General features: G+C 40.5%; 1 protein-coding gene across 2 annotated transcripts in view; it reads right to left on the bottom strand.

Moving 5' to 3' along the window:
• arhgef1 (Rho guanine nucleotide exchange factor (GEF) 1) overlaps window positions 1-20,085 on the bottom strand; it is a 43,885-nt gene that overhangs the window by 5,008 nt on the left and 18,792 nt on the right. Inside the window, exons 8-28 of one of the 2 annotated variants that reach the window (XM_084727154.1) lie at window positions 18,107-18,136; window positions 16,420-16,531; window positions 16,252-16,327; window positions 16,011-16,040; window positions 15,432-15,632; window positions 12,993-13,134; window positions 10,960-10,971; window positions 9,502-9,669; window positions 7,493-7,683; window positions 7,232-7,378; window positions 6,288-6,370; window positions 5,831-5,956; window positions 5,474-5,588; window positions 4,103-4,203; window positions 3,855-3,929; window positions 3,675-3,750; window positions 2,142-2,309; window positions 1,953-2,040; window positions 542-655; window positions 339-391; window positions 102-245 (exon numbers count right to left, since the gene is read on the bottom strand). In XM_084727154.1, coding sequence (XP_084583280.1) covers window positions 102-245; window positions 339-391; window positions 542-655; window positions 1,953-2,040; window positions 2,142-2,309; window positions 3,675-3,750; window positions 3,855-3,929; window positions 4,103-4,203; window positions 5,474-5,588; window positions 5,831-5,956; window positions 6,288-6,370; window positions 7,232-7,378; window positions 7,493-7,683; window positions 9,502-9,669; window positions 10,960-10,971; window positions 12,993-13,134; window positions 15,432-15,632; window positions 16,011-16,040; window positions 16,252-16,327; window positions 16,420-16,531; window positions 18,107-18,136 — 2,252 coding nt within the window. Of the gene's footprint in view, window positions 1-101; window positions 246-338; window positions 392-541; window positions 656-1,952; window positions 2,041-2,141; window positions 2,310-3,674; window positions 3,751-3,854; window positions 3,930-4,102; window positions 4,204-5,473; window positions 5,589-5,830; window positions 5,957-6,287; window positions 6,371-7,231; window positions 7,379-7,492; window positions 7,684-9,501; window positions 9,670-10,959; window positions 10,972-12,992; window positions 13,135-15,431; window positions 15,633-16,010; window positions 16,041-16,251; window positions 16,328-16,419; window positions 16,532-18,106; window positions 18,645-20,085 lie in introns of those variants that run through there. The other variant, XM_084727153.1, reaches the window with a different exon arrangement.

Here is a 20,085-nt window from a genome sequence, read left to right on the forward strand (position 1 = left end):
CACAATCAGTGGTTTCATTAGACGGACAAGCAGGCTACTATTAAAGAAAAGACAATTATGTAAAACTCATCTACAGATGTACAAGGAAGACCCTCATTCACCTTCATCCAGCGCACTGTTGGCCACCTTCTCCTGATCGCTGTTGGAGTGGCCTATCAAGTCAAAGCCTTTCTCTGATAGGAAATCAATCAGCCTGTGCCGGAGGTCCGAAGACTTGTCATCCGCGAAGCTGTCCTTATCTCGATCTACAGGCAGACACAAAGCTTTCAGAAATGTGTAACAATAACAAATTTGTGCTGTTTATTAAGTGTTCGGCTGATAAAACACTGCGATCTCACCGCTGCTGCTTTTCCCAGTCCCATTCTCAGTCGGGCTCAGAGGGGCAATCGGCCTGACGGAGAGAAAATGACAAGAGAAATGAGATATTTTGACATGGGTGAACTTTGGCAGGCGATGAATACATCTCTGCCTTTCAAAAGACGGGTAGAGAGACACACACACACGCACATACATGCACACTGACACACACATAGACACGTACGATTGAAAGGAGGGACTGAAAGGAGCTCCTCCACCTCCCGGAGGCAGCGTCAGCCTCATCGGTGCTCCACTCTTCTTCAGATCATCCACGGCTGATTTTATCATCTCAGTCCAGCTGCAAACACACACAAACACACAAATCAGATTACAACCAGTTACAGAAGTTTAGTAATTAGTTACTGTTATTAGTTACTTCTCTCAAAAGTGCTTGAATTACTTTACCAATTACTGCATATATGAGTAATTAGTTAAGTAGTAAGTAGTTAGTTACTTTTAAACGTTTGCTTGAATTCTCTTATTACTGCAACCACAGCTATAAATTTGAAATATATAATTTCTTATCTATCATTGTGCCTATTATTACTAGTAGGAGTTGTTATTACTACAGACCACCAGAGGGCAGCAATGACTCGTGTTCCTACCTGTAAGCTACACTTTTATTGCCTGTGGATTACTCACTAGGATTTGGTAGAAGACAACAGAAGGAGCTGGATATACATGTTAACCAAATAAATGATAATACTATGATGAAAAACAAGCTCACATCATCTGTACTGTCTTGTGCCATCCAAAGGTCAGCTGATGTTAGCGTATAGATTGGGGAACAGGCTACATTTGTCTGCTACGTTTCAGAAATGAATTTCACTAATTGTAATTTTATTATTAATTTGAATAACATGAGGGAGTCTTAATAAATATTTATGAAATTTATCATTAAGTGTCATTTGATCAGTCATTGTTATTATTGTTATTATACTCTCAAATGCTTTTGCAGCTGTATAATGAATAATTTCCTGGTCTTCAGCTAAAGTGTTACCATTTGGACTTGTCATAAAGATGTCATTACATTTTATAAGGCCAGTCTGATGACAGAGTACAGTACCAAGGTGTTTTTTTTAGCTTATAGTTACCTGATGGACAGAGAACAGTTAACTAGTTTACTAGTTATCTGCTGTTATCTGCAGCTGGTGTTAGCTTGTCAGCTCAGTTAGCCGTGGAGCTAGCCACCTAATTCGCTGCTTCAACAAGAAAATAATGGGTTCTGTATTCGCTGTCAACCCGGCCACCATCCATCTTAAAATGACATAATGACACTTAATGACAACAGTCATAAATATTCATAAAGATTCCTTTGTGTTAATGACAGGTGTCATGACATGGTTATGGCAGTTTAGTAACAGTTTTATGCACACCCCTTCAAATGAAGTGTTACCAAAGTAACGAATTACGGTACTACATTTAATGAGTTTTATGCTATTTCTCATGACATGTCTAGTTACTGCCAAAAGTAGTGGAATTACAGTAGCATGTTACTAGGCAACATGCTACTCACAACACTGACTGCAGTCCATCCTATGATTAAATTTCTGAAACAGACATGATTAGTCAGTGTATTTTTGTCTGACACTTACATTTTCCTCTCCGCAAGAGACTGAGCCACTAGTTCATAGATCTGAGCACCACTGTCCCAGGTAAATATCACATAGAAGGCTTTTCGATCTGACAGAAACAGGAAAAAACAGCAATCGGGAGGTTGAATGATATTGATCTCACGACGGTAGTGTCTGTATTTGTCTGTGAAACTGCTGTGTGCAGCTGACCTGTGGCCACCTCGCGTAGGAAGACCGAGTCCAGCTTGATGATGGGGCTCAGCATCTGCTTGCCCTCCTGCACAGCGATGTTACTCTTGCTCTGGCATTTGAGGACCATCTTGTCGTCCTGCCTCTGCAGGAGCACCAGCAGGTCCCCAAGCAGCACACACTGCACCTCTGAAAAGGAGGAGGACAGTGAAGAGGAAAACGGTGAAAGACAGGAAGGAGAGACAGATAAGAATGAGATAGAGAGGTTTTCTGTTTTCTCATTTAATAATGTTTTCTGCACATGGCTTAATTATTTAGATTGTTTTCTTTTTGATATGCATATTCATTACCATATTTATTGCCTATTCCACATATCATTTCTAAAGTGTATGGCCTTTATTGTTTTTAGTTTTGTGATAAACAGCAGTTCTTCTTTCTTCTCCTGACTATTATGTTTGTATCTGTTCCTCTAGGCAGCAAACTGCTGCATGCAATGGCCCATATAGGAATAACTAAAGTTGAATTGAGGTAAGGTTATTGATTTGAAGTGGATATAAAAAAAGGAGATAAGGGGCTAATAAAATCTAAAAAAAAAAAAAACCTATCTGCACTGCAGCTGCGTTTCCTTTTATAAAAAACATTGAAAAAGGGAAATGAAAACCAAAAAATGTGATAATGAATCTTTCCAGATCTCCAAATAAACCTACCTTTGCATGTTGGAATCAGATAAAGAGCATTCTGCGTCGTTTATACCAAATAATTAAAATAAGTATTAAAATGACCTCAGCATGACTGGCCTAAAATGTTTTAAAGGGATAGGTCGGACTATTTGAAGCCATACTCTGCAGCAGAAAAAAGACAATCAAAGGGATAGTTGATATTCTTTGAAGTGAGGTTGTGTGAGATTCTTATCATTATTAACTACAGTGGATGCTTGCTGGCACACCCTCAGTTAGGAGAAGCAGAGAGGAGTACCAGCGTGGAAGCCAAGCAATGTACTGCTGTGGTAAGGGTGAGCAACAAATGGTATTTTAGCCCCTTAACAAATGTCCGCCTGAAAAAAATCAATACCAGTGTGAAGTGTATGCTATATTGAGAGTATTTTCACTTTACGTTGCCATCAGACAGCCTTTTCTAACTGAAAACTGTTTTCTCGCCAGAAAAGGCTGTCTGACGGCAAAGAAAAGCACAGAAAATATTCTAAATATTATATAAATCATACAGATTTTTTAGGCGGAGCTTCTTATAAATTGGTAATCGCTGACCCGGTCCGCAGTAGTACATTGCTTAGCTTTCATGCTGGCACTCCTGCTGTTCCTGTTGACCGCCATCTACTGTAGCTAATACAACGATTATGGATAAGTACTTCATACAACCTGCTTCGAATAATCAAAATTATCCAGTAAATGAATTAATTATTGTTCAAAAATGGTTCAGGAAATGTTTAAACATCTATGACACATTTTCCATGCTTCTGCACCAGGAAAAGTAGGGTACTTATAACCTCGGGCAGTTTGCATGCATGTAATGTCCTACAAACAAGCACATATTTACCAATCGCCTTCTCCTTTGTGACTCTCCAGGTCAGAGGGCCTTCATAAAGCATCTTCTTCTGAGTCAGGTCAATGTTCTAGAAAAGACAGAGAAAGAATAATGAGGACATTTCTTGCAACAAAAATCTCAAAGAACTAAAATCTGTGCAGTGCAAACAAACTATGCTGACAGAATCCTCACCTTATATTCAGTATAAAGATCATTACTGGGTTTGAGGCCTGATGTGTCCAATCTACGCTGGTAGTCCTTCAGAGTCTGGAGAGAAAGATTAGGAGGTCAGACAGAGGACAGGCAGCGCAGCTCTGATGCAGAAGCAGTCTAAGAAGCGGAGACCTTCAGAGGTCTCAAAAACGAATTTAGCCGACTCCAATTTTGGTGCTCAACCACTACATAACAGTGTGCTGAGTGATGGATTGTGTGTTTCTCACCAATAGGTTCTCCATCACTTTGACCTCCTCATTGACATGGTTGAGGATCTTTCTGCAGCACTCTGCACTCTGCTGGATCTTCTCCTTCTCCACCGGGTCCTCTGCAGAGAGACAGAAAACACAGAGTTGAAGAAAATACAGCTTTCACAGCAGAGCCCAGATACAAGCCATAAATCATGAGAGTAGACAAAAATCTGGGACGGACAGCAATCGATCGTTTTGAAGTGTTTTGCTGCTGTGCTGAAGTTACCATGTGTTCTGATATAGATTAGCACATATGGTTTAAAACACGGGTATAATAATCATCTGCATTTTGACCTAAATTCAATAAAAATAGCAGTTGTATTAGCTTGGAGAATCTACATTAACACCAGACATTCTGTCCCTAGTGAATGATCATCTGTCCACTGTAAACAATAGGCATATAAGAAATATGGGACAATATGATTATATACTAGGGTTAGGCGACTGGATGAATATATATCAGCTATCTGCAAGTGAACAGCTGTTGTTTTTTGGGGCCTTTTTGTCATTTTATTTTGCAAATACAATGGTCAGCATGAGTGACAACCACTGCTCCGTGACGCACTTTCATTCAGTAGCACAGTAGACCGAGCCAGAGGAAGAGTGAGAGGAAAACAGCCTGAAGAGCCAGAATATTTTCACAACGAAGGCAGTGAATTAAGGATTCATTGTGACCAAACCAGAACCGGCCATTGGAGAACAATGGAAAGACTGACCAAGATGGTATTGGTGAGTTTTATTTTGTTTCTGCCTGTCAATTTTGAAGGAGATGTATTTTGCGAAGTTAACAACATAATTAACCTAAAACTCTTGAATTCAGAAGGTGATCGTTTTTGTCTGTTTAATAAGGAAAACAGGTGTGAGAATATTAACTTTCTACACATTTTTATGGGACGTAGTGTACTCATGGCTCACAAAAATCTCTCAGCTGAAACGGGGGGATGAGACAACACACAAACCTGCACGAATATGAATATGTTGGCAATCCTCCTTTGCTGGCTCTACATATATATATATATGTGTGTGTCAATATTCAGTTGGATGCAATCTGCAACCTCAACCTTAAGGTAATGTGGGATTTTTACATGCTCTTTGCATCAATGTAATACAATGTGTAAAGTAGCTAGATTGGGCAAGCATTTAATTTCCTACAACAAAAGATATTCCTGTCTGCTTACTCTATACATGAACATTTTATACATTAGATTTTTTTTGTTTTGCCCACATTTCACAGTTTAATAATTAGCATAATTATGTCACCTGCCATCAGTAAAAACACAAGGTCTGATAAATATGTTTACAATTACACCAGATGCATACTGAATTCCAGACAACACACACACACACCTGTGTTCTTGGCAATATTCTCCAGCAGCAGCGGGTATTTGGTCAGTCTCTGCATCTCTATGGGTATGATGTCTTTGAGCTGCAGCCTGCGGCACTGGGGCTTACTCTCTGCCTCCTGGGATTAAAACACACACACACACACAGACACACACACATATATATATATAGAAAGTCAGATTGAGAGCTGATGTACAGCCCTGCTCATGTTACTTCTTGCAGGTCCATGCATGTGTGAGTGCATCCATGTGTGTCTTTCTGTTAAACCTTTAAGAATGTATTTTTGAGTCACTGTATTTGTATATGTATGTGTATGTGTATGTGTGTGCGTGTGCGTGCATGTGCATGTGTGTGCGTTACCAGTATGAAGGAGTTGAAGCGTGGCTCTTTCTTCTGCCTGCTCTTGATCTGATCCAAGGCCCACGACTGGTGACTGCAGAACCGGGCTGTCAGTTTCTGGAACCACTCCCCCTCTGTGCCACCAAACTGGAACGCACACACAAATCAACACTGTGCTGTCTGAGCCAGAAGTAAAAAAAATGAGAGGAATAAAGAGATGGGCAGGTGGAGTAAGAGCTGGAAAAGCTAGAAGGTATAGACACACAACTAATACGAAGGTGCGGGTTTTAAAGCCAATATTTTACTTTCATAGATAAAAAGCTTTCAGCTCAATTAAATCATAAAATATCAGGCACAATTACTGCCTAATTATGATGAACTGTGTGCACTTATCAGTTGGATATTTCCTAAAAGCAACAAAAATACTTGGAGAAAAAAGAACCTGGATGATATACAGAGAGAAATTATTATGACTCACTCTGTTGAGCACTGTGGTGCTGATGAATTTAACTATGAAGTTGTCATCCAAACGCAGTTTCTTCAGGCTGTCATAGAAGTTATCTGGACAAACAAACAAACAGTTATTATCATGTTATTTAATGTATTATCAGGTGCAATGTAACTTTAACTGCTTCTTAATATCATTGCCAATATTACTTTCAATGCATTTACCAATACTACTTTCTCTATTTTAGCTTACTTTTGTTCTTTCTTTTCTACTTGCATTTACTCCTTATACACTTCATATTTGATTTTCATTTTATATTTGCTACTCCATTGTTATTATTCTTAGATTACTGTTGTTTATGGAGCAATCTGGCACAAGGATTTTCTTTTGGATTAAGATGTCCACCCCAAACCAAGACTGTGGTTAAGATTCAGTTCCTTCTGCAAAATGAGAGAGGCTGCAGAATCTTATCAAAATCTTTAACTTGTCTTAATGATAAGCTGAGGTGAAATGTGTCCATCGGTTCTGTGGCCATAGGCCAGGAGGTGTTGTTGTGCCTGTTTTAAATTAGCAAAATCTCTGGACATCCCCTGGATTATTAAAATTGGGTCTTGGTCTATCTCGACATTGAGCACCCTGCTTTACATTATCCCCAGTAAAGCTGCTGTTGCTGTTACCTTCCTCTAAGTCACATTTTTTTTACATGAAACCAGACCTCTGGAAATATTTTATTCCCTTAAAATAGTGTAATCTGTGTACAATTTTAAACTGTAGTAATTCTGACTTTCCTAGTTGTATCCTGCTCAAATAAACAGGTTCCATGTGCAGGTTCCTTTAGAACTAACACTATTTATGTCAGTATACAAACTTAGATTCATGGCATAATGGAGAGCACTAGCTTCTCAGCTCATGTGTCTGACTCTGGAAGGATATATGTGATATGTCAGAAAAGGCCATGCGGCAGCAGCACTCACAGTGCATATCAATGATCTCATCCAGGCTGGGGAAGATGGCGGCCAGCTCAGTGGCAGTCAGGAGCTCCTCTCTCTCCAAAGGCTTGGAGAAAATCATCTGAAGGACACTCAGCATCCGCACATGAGCATGCTCAGTTGCAAACAACTCTGAGTGGAGAGAGGGGAGCGGACGTGGCATGAGAAAGGGATAACATACAGCAATTTAATCTGAACCTCTGTATCCTCGTCATTATATGCTGCTTCATCTCTCCTCCTCCTCACCGTTGATGACCTCCTGCCTCTTGGTCTCCTTCTTGCTGAGACTGGACAGAGCTTCAGGGGAGGCCTGCTCCCTCCAGTTGGGCGGGTCCTGCTCAAACTCCAGGAGGCGCGGCTCCATCTCCTCCAGCTGTGGGGAGGGGCTGGTGGGAGAGTGGCCGGGCCCCTCAGGAACTAAAACCGGTGCCTCAAAACTGAGGGATGAGGAAAGTGGGAGAATGATTCATTCAGACTGGTCACCACAGTGTAATTCAAGTATGACCCAGGTGGCTATAAAGTAATACAGCACTCTGTCTGGTGGGTCTAGTGGAGATTGTTGGCTGCGGAACGACAGCAGCTGTGAACAGCTGGTTGTTTCTAAATATGCACCAGGGACGGTTCAACATTAGATCATGTAAGGAAGTTAAACAGCTACTGTGAGGATCTAACAGATAAATGATCTATCAGTGTCCTGTTGTTATTCCTGCAGGTTGCCTACAGTATCAAATAAAAATCTACATTAATTAGCAGCTAGTAATTGCATGCTAAAGAAATAGTTTGGATTATATGAGCTGGGTTTGTATGAGGTACTTAATCATAGTCAGTGTTTAGCTGAAGTGAAGCAGGTCCACATGCCTCCAGGGGAAGCAGAGAGGAGAACCAGCACATGGGCTATGCAATGAATTGCCGTGGACAGGGCAGCAAAACGAATTTTAAGTGTACACTATATTCAGAATATTTTCACTGCTTTGCTTTGAAGTCAAGTCAGTTGAAAAGCAACTCCCACGTCCTGTGAGGTAAAACTACTGGTTTCATCAGTGGGGTTTGGTTGCATTGAAGAAAGTGATATCTGGCTTATATAACGGCAGTTTCCTGTTGAAAAAGGCTGTCTGACGGCGAGGTACAGCAGTGAAAATATTCTTAATATAGCGCACGCTTGTACTAACATTGATTTTTTTTAGGTGGTTCTTTTTTAATGGGCTAAAATGCGTTCTGCTTCTGACCCTGTTCCCTGCAGTTCTTCGCTTGGTTTCCATGCTGTTACTCCTCTCTGCTTCTCTGAACTGGGGGTGTTCTGACCGCCATCTACAGCAGCTAATATACTGACTATGGATACGTATCTCATCCAACCCCACTTCAAATACTCTGAACTATACCTTAAAGATTAATGTCAGCCAGGTCACGATTTACATTAAATCCAGTTGAGGCTTTTCAATTGCAACTTAAAGTGCTTTAGTTTAAAAACTGAATAGTGCACAACATCACATGATGGACTTTTTATCATTGTATTAATTCATGAACTTTTAGTGTTTATATTTGCTTCTTCTTCTAGCCTAGTTCTTATTGGACTCTTGGGCTTTATTTGCACAAACCTGCTCTGCACCGGTCCACCATAAAGACAGCTGCTGTCATTGTAAAGATTACTCAAGAAAAAATACAAACAGAGAAATGTAATGAAATCGTTGAATAAACTCGAACTCTATTGTCTCACTCAGGGTCCTTGACGGTCTGAAGACGTTCCTCTGACAAAGTACAGCTGACGGTGTTGTGGATTTATAGTTGACAAGTGAACTGACCCTGAACAGAAGAGCTGGCGCCTACAGTACTGCTTACTCAACGGTCAACCCTGAACTGACTCAATAATCGTTCCCCTAAAGAGCTCAATGGCTGACCTGTCACTTAAAATGAGAGTGTTGTTTAACTGTTACTCAATCCCTGTCGGTTCAGCACAGGTCAACTATGAGAGACAGATCCATCAATAATGACTCAGTAAACCTGTCAGTCAGATTGATTCATTTAGTTTGTGTTTACTAGAGCGAATAGAGCCTTTAAAAGTAATTTGCTTAAACAAACATTAATTTAAATATCCTTTCAAAGGGATTTACCAAGACAGGTGGGTTTGATCCATTAATATTCTGCAAATTATTTGGTTTAACTGCTTTTTGATTAATTCTGTCAGTGTTTGACCGTCTGTCCCTGCTGTGCACCCGTCCAATCAAAGAGGCATTGAGACGGGGGTCTGTCCATCTTACGGATGGAGGTGCTGGGGGGCGAACACGGCAGGTGCTGGTGTTGTCGTGGTAGATGGCGGCTGGAGGTCCACATCACTACGGGAGCGAGACTGTTTGGCCCGGGAAGAGCCACGGCGCCGAGAGGAGTGCCGGTCCACGCGGGCACTCTCGCTACGCCCCACTTTCCTACTGTAGGGATGGAAGGTGGAGGAAGGAGGATGGGGGAGGGATGAGAAAAGACAGGGACAGAAATAGAAAGTAGGAAGAAATGCAGGAAAGGACAGATGGACAAGGGGAAAAAAGGAGGCCACAGAGAGGATGAAGGAGAACACAAGAGCGAAGGTATTGAAGAAGGAGACAAAGAGTTGCAACAGAATGGGGAAAAGAGATACCAAAAGGCAGGAAAAATAACAAAAAATGGTTTTGAATGGAAGGACAGCAGAGGGGATGAGATCAAAGTCATGTGCAGTCAGTGTGCACAGACATTCATGTTAATTATGAGGGTAAAGAGGAGGACAAATAGCAGAGGATTCATACAAGAAAGGAAGTTCACAAAAAGGAAAAAAAAAATCACAACAAAAGATGGAGAAACAGAGAAAATTTGTGAGTGTGCAAAGTCGATATGCATGACATCTGACATGCATATACTGGTTAGACAATGAACCGTACAGAGTATGCTTCATATACTGTAATAATGATAACACTTGAATGCCAACACTTCTTACATGTCCTCATGAGTTACTGAGAGCCAATGTACTACAGTATGTTAAGAAAACAGCCATGCATTGCTTCTACATAAATGTCTGTACCGTAAGTTTTCAATTAGACATCTTTAAAGGGATAGTACAGATAAATTGAAGTTGGGCTGTATGAGCTACTTATCCATAGTCAGTGTATTAAGCACAGTAGATGTTGGTTGGCAAGCCCCCGCTTTGGAGAAGCAGAGAGGAGTACCAGCATGGAAGCTAAGCAACCTACTGTTGTGGACGGAGTGAGCAGCAAAATGTATTTTAACAACTTAAAAAAGGTCAAGCTAAAGAAATCAATATCAGTTTTAAGTGTACATTGCTAAACTTCTGTGCTGGTGCTCCTCTCTGCCTCTCCAAAGCTGACTACAAGCTCTTACAGCCCTACTTCAAATAATTGGAACTATCCCTTTAACGGTCATTCATGTCAACAGTTCTCTAATTTCACACACCAAACATTCACATCCACTAAAAACAATCCAACTGATCTCAACAATCAAGCTCATTCTAACTCCATCACAAGCAAATACATGATACTTAGCCATGTAGTGTGTTTGTGTAATTTATCAGGGGTGCAGGGCTCAATGTGAGGTGTGTGTGTGTGTGTGTGTGTGTGTGTGTGTGTGTGTGTGTGTGTGTGTGTGTGTGTGTGTGTGTGTGTGCATGGAAGTGTTTGTACGTGTGTATAAGGCCTGAAGCATGTCCATGACTCTGTCAAGGCGCTGACACCCACCTTGTCTTCCGTCTGTAAAAACACGGGACACCACATCGTTAAACGCCCGCCTTCACACAACTATTGTCAGCCACAGTAAGAACCACAACATGCAAATGCAAACCCCAACATGATATGCTAAATAAGTTTTAAGTTACCACTGTCAAGAGTAGAGCATGCCAAAGCCCCTGGCACAACATGTAACCGCACACACACTGTTGAAACAAGCAGGACAGAGGACGGGCCCTGGCCACAACAGACGCAGACACCTTGAGAAGCACACGGGTTGAGCAAAAAAAACTAATATACACTCTTAAACTAAGGCTGTATTCAGAGCAAATCAGGATTGTGCAGCTTCCTCTCTTTAATCATTCTGTAGCTCTCTCTTTCTAAAGAAAGCCAGACGCAGATGAAGAAGTTGGGTCCATAAAATAAACCAAACGAGGACAGGACTGGGAGAGTATCATCATTTAGTTAACGAACTCTGCCTTGATCTATGAGGCTGACTGTAGAGCATTCTGAGTACTGGCTTACATGATTGGCCGCAGCATTGTGACACCAGGTTGCAAGTTTTTTTTTCCAGCCAAGTACCACCTGAGTAGCGCAAAACATTTCTTGGTCCTATATAAAGAGGTCCAATATCGTGCTGCATCATCAGTGTCAGCTCGCGGAGGTTCATGCGATTCAAAAATGTTCTTCCTGATACTGATGGTACCCTGTTAGCTCGCTTCCTTTTTCACTTCTTTCTCTGGGTTTTCTGCTGTAAAACTGCTAGGTTTCAATCACAAATCCTTTTTTTATTACATGTCATTCAATAGAGAAATTGGCTTCTCTCTCACAGTGAAAATGATGATGTTTCTTGCTTTCTTCTTCTATCAGATTTTACAGCAGTTGACAGTTTTCAGCAGTTAATGACCACACTGGAAATAGGAATATTGAATATTAAATGTGGTTTAAATGATCTTACATTTGCATTTTTATTAAAATTATTCTAGCATAATTGTTTTAGGGATTATGAATGGATGATATTTTAAAATCCACATTATAAAAAATCTTGAATACCCCCAAAGTGCCCAGAGGGGCACTAGCAGCCCCATTTAAGAAACACTGCCCTATGGTACTCAACTAAATGGACTAACCCTGCTAAAAAAAGAATGAGAGGACTGTTTTTTTTTTGCTCCAACGTCTGATTTGATCTGAATACAGCCTAAACAGCAGCACAGCGCGAAGACTAGCTACTTTATCTAAAACTCAGCTGCAGACTAAGCTGCTATTCTTCATATTTAAAGCTTTAGCCATTGGTAGACAATATCAGCATTTTAGCAAAAATTTCTGACTTAAATGCCAAACCTGTTTACTGGGTAGAAAGCTGCAGCGTATAATGGCTCATCTGTAATCAGTGCCATATAACCATAACAAGTACAAATGTCTCAGTCTAGAAGAAATCACCAATGTTTGACCTGCATGTACCTGAATCCACTCAAAAACACAAGAGTCAGAACTGATAAACGATGCCTGTATGCAACACAAACTGCAATGAAGCTCTGTTGTAAACATTAGGAGATGCACAACAGGACGCACACAGAAGACCACGAAGAGGAGACGGTGATATTAGGAGGAGAGCACGCGAGCCATTATGAGGAGGAAAAAAAAGGAGAGAGGGCATGAAGGAGAGGGAAGGCAAAGGGCTGGAAGGGAGGACTGGGCCGGAGTTCACCTGGTGAGGGTCCTTCTCAAACCTGCAGGCTCTGTTAGCTAGCGAGCAACAGGCAGCGCGACAAAAGCTTGCACACAGCAGGGACAGACTGCTGGGGGAGTTTTACCACGCTCCCTCAGCCGGAGCACTCCACACGTTTCACCCCCCCCGTTCTCCCCGATTGCTGAATCAATACTGTATTTACTATGTACACCTCCCTTACAGTCTTAATTATAATCTGATTACAATCTCTAATCCTGTCATTTCTTACACTCTCTTACTGAGTCACTACGCTGCAGTTGTAATCTCCCTGTCTGGATGCTATTGTTTGTTTTGTTAGCACCTCCATCCTCCTCACCTGTCTTTGTCCGGATTCTCCTCTGTGGGGGTGTCGCTGGGCGAGGGCGGCTCCCCGATGGTCAGCCCCCCTCCCAGCCCGACAGGGGACACATCACCCCCTTCTGACAGGGTCGGAGGCTCTAAGCGATTGCTTGAGAGGCCTGGAAGATAAACGAGAAAACACACGAGGGGTTATGTATTGCAATCCTTTCTGTTAAGAGAGAATAAGTCGGTGTTTTTATCCAGTAAATTGAAAAATGTACAGCATATCTTTTAAACAATGATGCATAAATAAACCATACTAATTATATTCTCAAATATATATATCATATTTATTAAGGGTTTGTTACAGCTGAACAGCTTAAGAGTATCTTGAATCATAGAGGTATCGCTTGTTTTTATTTTAAAGACGCAGGTTTGTCACGCCCCCTATACTTAAGTCACCCCTCTTTAATAACTCAATACACGTTTGTTTTAGGCATCATTATTGGACTAAGCAGAGTTTATTTTGGATTGGAGACAGTCGCCTCCTATACTGTAGCTCTCTTTCATAACTCACAAACCATTTGTTGCATAGTATTGCAGCAGGTGTCACTGGACTTGGCAGAGAGATCCTCCTTCTTCTGGTGCGACTTAATCCCACTCTTTATACTTTAGCCACAGCCGTCAAGTAGTTGCAAGTGTGAATGCGTGCACAAGTGGATGCATGCATGTACATATGTCACAACAGCTGGTCGCAACTACTGTGGATTTGTGTTTAATAATAAAAAGAGGCAGATCTTTACAAATTGGGGCTAGTTCTGGATTTAAAATATGCTGCCAGTATTTTCTAAAATCTGATTTTATGACATGTGATTGAGGAGAATAAGAGGTGATGCAAGTCACAGAAAATCTCTTCTCTCTTTTCTCACTTTTTTTTTTTCCCAACAATTCCGAGCAGGTTTTCTCAGTGCAGTCTCATAAGCCCTATCAATCCATTCAGCAGGGTGCCCTCACTGGACAAATCTGGCTTTCATGTCCTCAGCTTTTTCCACAAAATCTTCTGTGGTATTTTATACTCTTCTTATCCTAAAAAAAATGGCATTTGGTGAGACCTCTCCTGAGTGGGGTGGGATGAAAGCTGCTTGCTAATAAAAGAGTTTTTTTTTTTTTATCAGTTTCCTTACAGCACAAAGTAGTGGATTAGGTGCCTTTGTGTTTTATGACGCGCATATCTACAAAGTGAACCTTTTACTCACTGTAATCCTTTGTAAATTTTATGATATGGTCTTTCATGCTGCATTTTGTTCTTATTAGTTTCTTCAGAGCCTGTGTATATTGTACATCTCTAACTTTTTCTTATATTCTATCTAGTTTATTTTCTTGTCTAGAGACAGGCTCTTGTTTAAGCTCAAATTAAATCTGAATACCATATTTTAAATATTGTTCTTTTACATATTATTTATCATGTACATTTTGAGCTGCAAATAATTTTTTTCCCTGTATATGAGGTTATATATTGTTTCATGTTCATATAGTAGGACTCTGCTGCCATTAAGTGATTATATATGATACTTGTTTGATTCTATGAGTGATGTGAATCTGTAGCTTCACCTGATTGGTCAGTAGAGAAATTATACTTTGTTACTCAATTTTCTTACTGTACAGGTCTTCATAACTTATTCCATCTCACAATTCATTTATCTTGCTTTAACATTTCAAGTTAGCATTTCATTTATTGCCTAGATTCTCAATCTGTGGTATGTGAGCCATTGGTGGTACTTGAGCTCCCTCTAGTGGTACGCAGAGGAACACCAGAAATATTCTTTGAATATGAAATAAATCAATTTAAAAACATATAATACAATCAAAATACTACAAAGTGTTTAATGAAAATAGATGAAAAATTAGATAAGTTTTGTCTTTCCAGTATTTTTGTCTTAATATCAGCCTGCCGCGTAGTCATGATCGTGCATGTAGCACGCAAATGCATCATCCATGATTACAGGTAGTTAGTTAAAAAAAACATTGCAAAAACACAGCAATCGTGGATTCAAATTGAAACTATTTCAGACAGACGGTAGATCAAGAGCAGCCGTGTTGTAAGTGAAATGGACGACTATGAACCAAGCACAAATGCTAGTGGTTTCGTAAGAAGCGACAGTGAAATATTTTCTGAGGCGGAATGCATTGTAAAAAACAATTATTTTGTTCATTTGCATATTTTCAAGTTAAAGATGGGTCTCTTTTATGTTAGCTTTGGCATTTTGAGCATGTTAGCATGCTGATATTAGCATTTATCCCAAAGCATCATTGTTCCTAGCTTCTGACCCACAGAGCCATTATTAAGTGTGGTAGTAGTCTTGTTTTACTCATTAATTTATCAACTGATTATGATCAACACTGGAAAAGTCTATAATTACTCTGGTGGAACAGTCTAGACTTCATACAACACAGTCTGGTCAATGGGAACTCTTACCATCGACGTGTGCGGAGTCGGGGCTGTTGACGGTGCTGATGTTGTTGCCTGAGCCATCACTGATCTCTACCCCAGGCAGGGATGCGGGGCTTCCACTGGTACTAGACTTCTTGCTGGGGAGGGACGGGGCTGCAGAGTCGGTCAGGGAGCCTCTGCCGGGAGCTACACCCTTACGCTCCGGATTCACTTTCTCCTTATCCGCTGAGGAGGGCGAAGAGTGCAACAAGTTTAGAGCGCAAAGCGGGTGCAGAAAAACACGACCCAAAATCACGTCAGTCAGTGACACAGACAAACAAGACAGGATGAGTAAGAGCAATCATGGCCTCTGTAGTAAAATGAGAGGGTTAGTTTGTTACATGAGAACACCCACAACCCTGCAGACGAGATAACTACATGTGCAATGTGTGACGGTTTTTGGCGATGACAAAATATACACTACCAATAGTAACAACCATGAAACAACTAAACAATTCCCAGTTTGATTTGGGACATGCAGACATGCTTATGGGTTGATTAGTAGGGATGTGACCATTCTACAGATAAAAGGCGAGGTGAGAGGGAACTCTGGATGACGAGTACCTTCAGCATCCGTTTTAGGTTTGACCTCAGCTGTAGCGAGAAAGAAGGGCAGGACAACATGTTCTCATATCCAGACCATTCATGGACATCAACATGTAAAGATACTGAACAGTATAGTTCTTTTAATCATCAGTGTAATTATATATCATACTACATTTATAATATACACACGCCTTTAAATGTCATTCAGAAAAGGTAACAAATTAAGTACCAGCTACACAAATCATGAGTAGATACATACTGTTGCCTGCAATCCAGCTGGGGATGCCAGGAAACACCCCTCTGGGTTTGGCCTTTGTGGATTCATCCTTCTTGTTCTGAAAAAGATAACACAGGTAGGGAGTAAGAAAGAAGGTCAAGCTAAAAAGAAGTCAAATTTTATCTTTCCACATACGCGACGGTAGCTCACCTTTACCAACTGTCTCCTAAAGAAGCCTCCTCTGGACTTCTTACTGTCTACTGCCCTGGTTTTTACCCCAAGGTGCTTCATGTAGAAGGCCACCGCTGAAAAGATGGATTGGCTGCAGGAAAAGTTAGAGAAAGGCAGTAATTAATAATGTCTAATAATGTTTTTCTTAATACTTATTTGTTTATCTTCTGTTTTGCAGGATTTTTATTTAATGCTTGAGAAAAATTAATCTTGTTTTTCTTAAAGATGCATCTGTCCTTAAAACTTTACAATCATTAATAAGTACTAAATTGATAGTTAATTAAACTTTAGTTAATAGCAATTTATTTTTTAAAGACAACAGAATGACACTTATGTTTACTAATTATTACTAATGCTATATTTTATGGTATTTTATCATTAGTTAATTATTAACTAATTAGTTAGTTAATTTACTAATTAAACTAATAGACTAAGTTTACTGTTGCACACTTAACATTTTAAATACTATATTAAACTCTTGATTATAATACCTTACCTACATTATGTCATGCATATTTACTTGCATAAGCAACATACTTATTTTAAACCAAAGCATGATATTTAGTTTTTCTGCCTTTATTTTGAAAGTCCACCTGGATGTTGCATATTCATTTATTTATTGCTGCATCTATGAACATTATTTGTAATAAGTTGCAACTGATGTTTAAGAAACTTTACAGTTGCTTAATAAATGTTTTCTAAAGCATATATACACATTATTTGAATGTTTGTTAACAGTAATAACTATTAACCAAAATTAAGTAAAATAAAAATCTATTTACTTTTTATTAATGGTGGTTATTATATGTGTTACCATATATTTCACATTAAAGGCTGCAATAAAGTACAAAAGATGCCACAGTGGTGTGTTTGCATAGTCTCTGGTGTCACTGATGATGATAGCGAGACACTTGTGCAAATGAGGAAAGAGCGCAAGGATGAAAATGAGGATGAGCAGATGCAGGGAGATGGGAAGAGGGAGAGGTGGAGAGTTGTCCAGAAAGAGAGGAGGAGGAGGAGGAGGAGGAAGAAGAAGAGGGGGAGGAGGAAGAGGACAAGGAGGAGTTGAAAAGAGTAGGGAGGAGAGAAAAATATGATACAAAAAGACAAAGGAGGAGTTGAGGGAAATGAGATAAATTGCAAGGGAAAAAAAGGACTGAGGGAGGAGCCTCTGGGGATGTGCACACAACAAAAGTATAAATGTCTCGCATCATCAGTCCCCACAGTTTTTACAGGGCAGCTGTCTGAATACAGTGACTGAAACATAAAGAACTTAAGTACAAAGGACGAGAACTGTTAAGAGAAAAGAAAAACGCTATGGTGTGCATGACAGGATTTAATCATTTTCTGCATGTGCAACCCATTAATCAAAGAGTAGAAAACTTAAAAATGCTTTTTAGTCACTTTACACGATACTGTTATGGAGTGCAGGGACAAATACAAAGATACATACTAGTAGAAACAACTTTTTTTCCAAAGAAAAGTGAACTGACATTGATGTTTTCCATGCATCTGAGCCAGAATGCAAAAATTTTGTGGTTTGACCACACCCAGGCTTGGAAAAAGCATGCAGATCAAATCAGCTCCACGTGCACAAATAGCCACTCAAACTGAACACTCATGCAAATGTTTAAAACTTTACTTTAAAAAAAAAAACTTAACTCACCATTTTTCCTCGTCTGAGACGATCGTAAGCCTGAAAGAAAAGAGACAGGTGTCAGCGATGGTACAGTCAGAAAGAGAAACAGTTAAACCAGACTTACTCATCTTGCAGCATCACGCTCACCTCTTCTTCTTAAGTAGCATTTTTCCTTTCTCTCGCTCGAGTGATTAGTAAAAGTGTTTTGGGCCTATGAAATCTGAAGTGACTGAGTTTTCCCAACTCAAAGCTGAGTGTTGTGTTTTTGTGTTCAGAGCAGAAGCTATTGAACATATTCTAAAATTTGCACAAAAAAGTAGAAAAAAAAAACAAAAAAAAAAAAGATCAAAAAAGTAAAAGATGCATCAAAAGCTGCACCTTTGACCGCTTTGAGAAAATATTAAAATCAAATTGCACTCTTAAAAGATCTGCAAATAAGTCTAAACTATTGTCTGCTGACTGTCTAAAACTTTGTCTGCTCTGGTTTGTCTCTCTACTAAGCTGTCTGCAAAGTCAGAAATGGTCCAGCACAGCGGAAATGTCTATTTAACCATGTTTTTGTCTGATGCAACATGCAGGCAAGACTGTGGAAACTGGATACTCTGTTTTGCTATGAACATAAAGGGTGGGAGGGGTTTCCCCGGGATTTCCCTGCATAATCCAATCAAATGGTCTGGCTGTCTCATTCTCATCACCGGAGGGACCAATCGGAAACAGCTGGGGCGAGGTCACCGTGTTGTGGTCGAATCGAGGAGGGGGGCACTGGGTGCAAGAGTGTGGGAGAATGTTTAAGAGTGAGGGGAATAGAGAGATGATTGTCAGGAGGAATGAATAGAGAAAAGCTGAATGGATCGTTTGTGCGTTGGAGATAGAGATCCAACTGTGTGATAGTAACTGAGTGAGTGAAAAGCTGAATTATCATCTCTTTGATACAGACTGCTTTGCAGGCTTTTTGTGTCTCCTCCACTGGCAGCATGGTTATATCCACAGGACGAGCGCATCTCCTTTCATTTCTGTTGTTCATTTTTTTCCTCTCCTCTGACAAGATGAAGTTAGACAGTCTCCTGCCCTCTCCCTGGCCTCCTCTTTCTCTCTGTCTGACTCGCTTCTCGTAGAGGATAACACATTGTAGTTGGCCACGGGGTCAAGGATAGATTAACTTTCCCCCAGATCTCTTGCTTTCTTTCTTAAACCGTGTCCAGGGCAGGAGCTATCCAGCATCGATAACCCTCTGGCCCTTCCTCTCCCCCTTCTCTCTTCCGCTGCATTACTCCCTCAAAACCCTTCCACCCCCCACCATCCCTCCCTCCGATTGGCAAAATGCCAGGAGAGAGCCTTCCTGCCAGCGTGGCACTGCTGACTCCATCTTTTCCTCTCTGCCTCTTCATTTCCTTCTTGCTCTATTGTGCTCTCTTCCAATCACTGTTCCCCTCTTCGGCTCTCGAGTCCGGTGAACTTGATTTTCTCTCCATCTCCTTCTGTGTTTGTCTCTGTGTGCTTTGAGCTAGATTGGTTATGTGCACAGCCGAAGCTGAATACACCGACTATAGAGCTTTACAGAAAGTGTGGTGCCGACTTCAGAGGGAACAGATCCTGAAAAAAGTTTGCTTTTCCAACTTATCTGACAGACCAGTCATCTTCTCAGCTTAAAGGGATAGTCCAGATTTTCTGAAGTGGGGTCATGTGTGGTACTTACTAGAGGTGAACAGTATAAACGGTATAGAAAGTATACCGACATGAGCTTACTCTACAGTTTGAGTTTTAATTATGCCATGCTAATTGGTAGAGCCTTCATTTTGCTTGACCAAACTAGTTTGCTTGTCCCAACTAGATTTGTTGCAGGATTCGTCATCATCATCTTGCTAATCATCTGGAAGGTGAGAGCCATGCAGACACCTTTGGTTTTAGCTTGTTTGTAAGAATCTGCTATGGTGCACACAGTGAAGGAGAGACCAGTGCAACTTTCTTTATATGGACATGGTTTGGGTTTTAAAAAGTCCAAAAAC

The sequence above is a fragment of the Lutjanus erythropterus genome, chromosome 9, assembly GCF_056507025.1.
Source record: "Lutjanus erythropterus isolate fLutEry1 chromosome 9, fLutEry1.hap2, whole genome shotgun sequence".
NCBI classification, from domain to species: domain Eukaryota; kingdom Metazoa; phylum Chordata; class Actinopteri; order Lutjaniformes; family Lutjanidae; genus Lutjanus; species Lutjanus erythropterus.